Consider the following 1,737-nt stretch of genomic DNA (forward strand, 5'->3'; position numbering starts at 1 on the left):
GATATATATAAGTTATATAATGTCAAAAAGTTGACTTGTGTTGTTCACTGCTGCTGCACGGCTTCAATTGTTTAAAATTTTGTTACCTACGAAATGCTACAATTAGTTGTAGGTCTTATTAGGTTACAGTCAACGTAATGTTATTATAGTATTTTCTTTGGATTTTAGTAGTAGTAGTTATATCGTCCACAAATTGCATTGAATGACAGATCTTATGGAACTTTGGGGGAGATGTTACGAGACCTCAATGGGACCAAGGAGTCATAATAAGGCAGAAGGAAGGGAAAAATTATTTCATTTCAACGACTTTCCTGACGAAATATTGTTGATGATATTTTCATATTTGTCAGCTGAAGAATTGTGCGACACAGCGGTTCACGTTTGTTATCGCTGGCAATACGTTATCAACGACCGACAATTCTTGAGAAATGTAAAAGTAGTTTTTGGTGTACGTCCACATAGAAGTTATGTGGCCGATGTTTTATCTCGTCTCAGCAATGCAGGACTTTTACAGATTAAAAACATCTACAGCACCAATGTAATTCTTCTGGAGGCGTCCAAAAAGTGTACAAATCTTCGTGGGATTCTTATAGAAAACTGTCGTTCAGTTCATGCATCATTGCTTCGAGAGCTGGCACAAACTAATAAATTTATCACAGTTCTGGTCTTAGATGTTTATTTCCTCAGTGCTGAGTGTTTAGGTGTAATAACGGAATTTACTAACTTAAAAGAACTAAGGTTGTCCCGAGCGTTGTCGTTAAGTTATGAGTCAGTCAGCCGACAGATAAGAAATATAGTTGAATATTGTAAATTCCTTGACGAGTTATACATTCCATCTTTCGAAACTATTTCTGATCTTGATCTGGCAAATGTGGTTGAGAAGAAAAAGGACATCTTGGTTGGTTTGGAATTGTCTTGTCGTCACTTGACGAACGCTGGAATTAAAATGTTACAACTCTGCAAGTTCCTTAAACGCCTCCAGTTCCTTGGTTGTGCGCATTTCCTTGAAACACATCTGAACAGTATGTCCAAGTTGAATTTACATCATTTGGGGTTGGAAGACGCTGGTTATTTGCCGTCGGAAACTCTTGCAGATTTTTTTGCCAATGCCAACTTCCGACAACTCAAATATCTTGAGGTTACTCGTTGTCAAAATTTTGATGACATATGTCTGAAGAATATTTCCATCAATTGTCCTTTGTTGGAGTGTCTATACATTTGTTCTTGCACAAAAGTGAGTAACAATGGTATTGAATACATTATCAAGACGTGTTGTAAAATAAGAACGCTAATTCTCCGAGGTCTTCATAAAATAACAGGACAAATATTAACGCTTATCCCCGTTCACCTTAAAGGCTTGAAGAAGCTGGTAATTCTTGAAAGTCCCCGAATATCAGAAAAGAGTCTCAATGAGTTACAATCATGTTTTCCAACATTGGAAGTTGTATCGGTCCCGGAAGAGTAGAAATGAGCCTAACACACGAGACTTTAATTAAGGTGTAAAGCAGAGCAGAAGTAGCTTCGCTTAGGATGTTTGATTGTAAAATATGTTTATAAGGAATAAATATTGATATTATTCTGAGAAGGTTTCTTTTACTTTAGTTCTGAATTTTTTGGGATGAATTCGTGATAGTTGTAGAAGATCCGTAGTAATATATGGAAAATGGAGCTGTATTTTCCGGGTGGATGGAAGGAAATTTTAATTCAGTTCTAACTGTAATTATTAGAACATATCAT

The 1,737-nt window shown here is 36.2% G+C and overlaps 1 protein-coding gene across 1 annotated transcript; it reads left to right on the top strand.

Annotated features, from left to right (window-relative positions):
• The first annotated feature begins 247 nt into the window (after positions 1-247).
• On the top strand, positions 248-1,465 carry LOC145684569 (uncharacterized). The gene has a single exon (XM_081756962.1). The coding sequence runs from the start codon at positions 248-250 to the stop codon at positions 1,463-1,465; it is 1,218 nt and encodes a 405-aa protein (XP_081613088.1).
• The last annotated feature ends 272 nt before the right edge of the window (positions 1,466-1,737 follow it).

This window comes from Thermobia domestica, chromosome 5, assembly GCF_964235325.1.
Source record: "Thermobia domestica chromosome 5, izTheDome1.hap1.1, whole genome shotgun sequence".
NCBI lineage: Eukaryota > Metazoa > Arthropoda > Insecta > Zygentoma > Lepismatidae > Thermobia > Thermobia domestica.

Excerpts from the sequence above, each read along its gene's own strand:
- LOC145684569 (XM_081756962.1), top strand. The coding sequence starts at position 248 with ATGGGACCAAGGAGTCATAATAAGGCAGAAGGAAGGGAAAAATTATTT.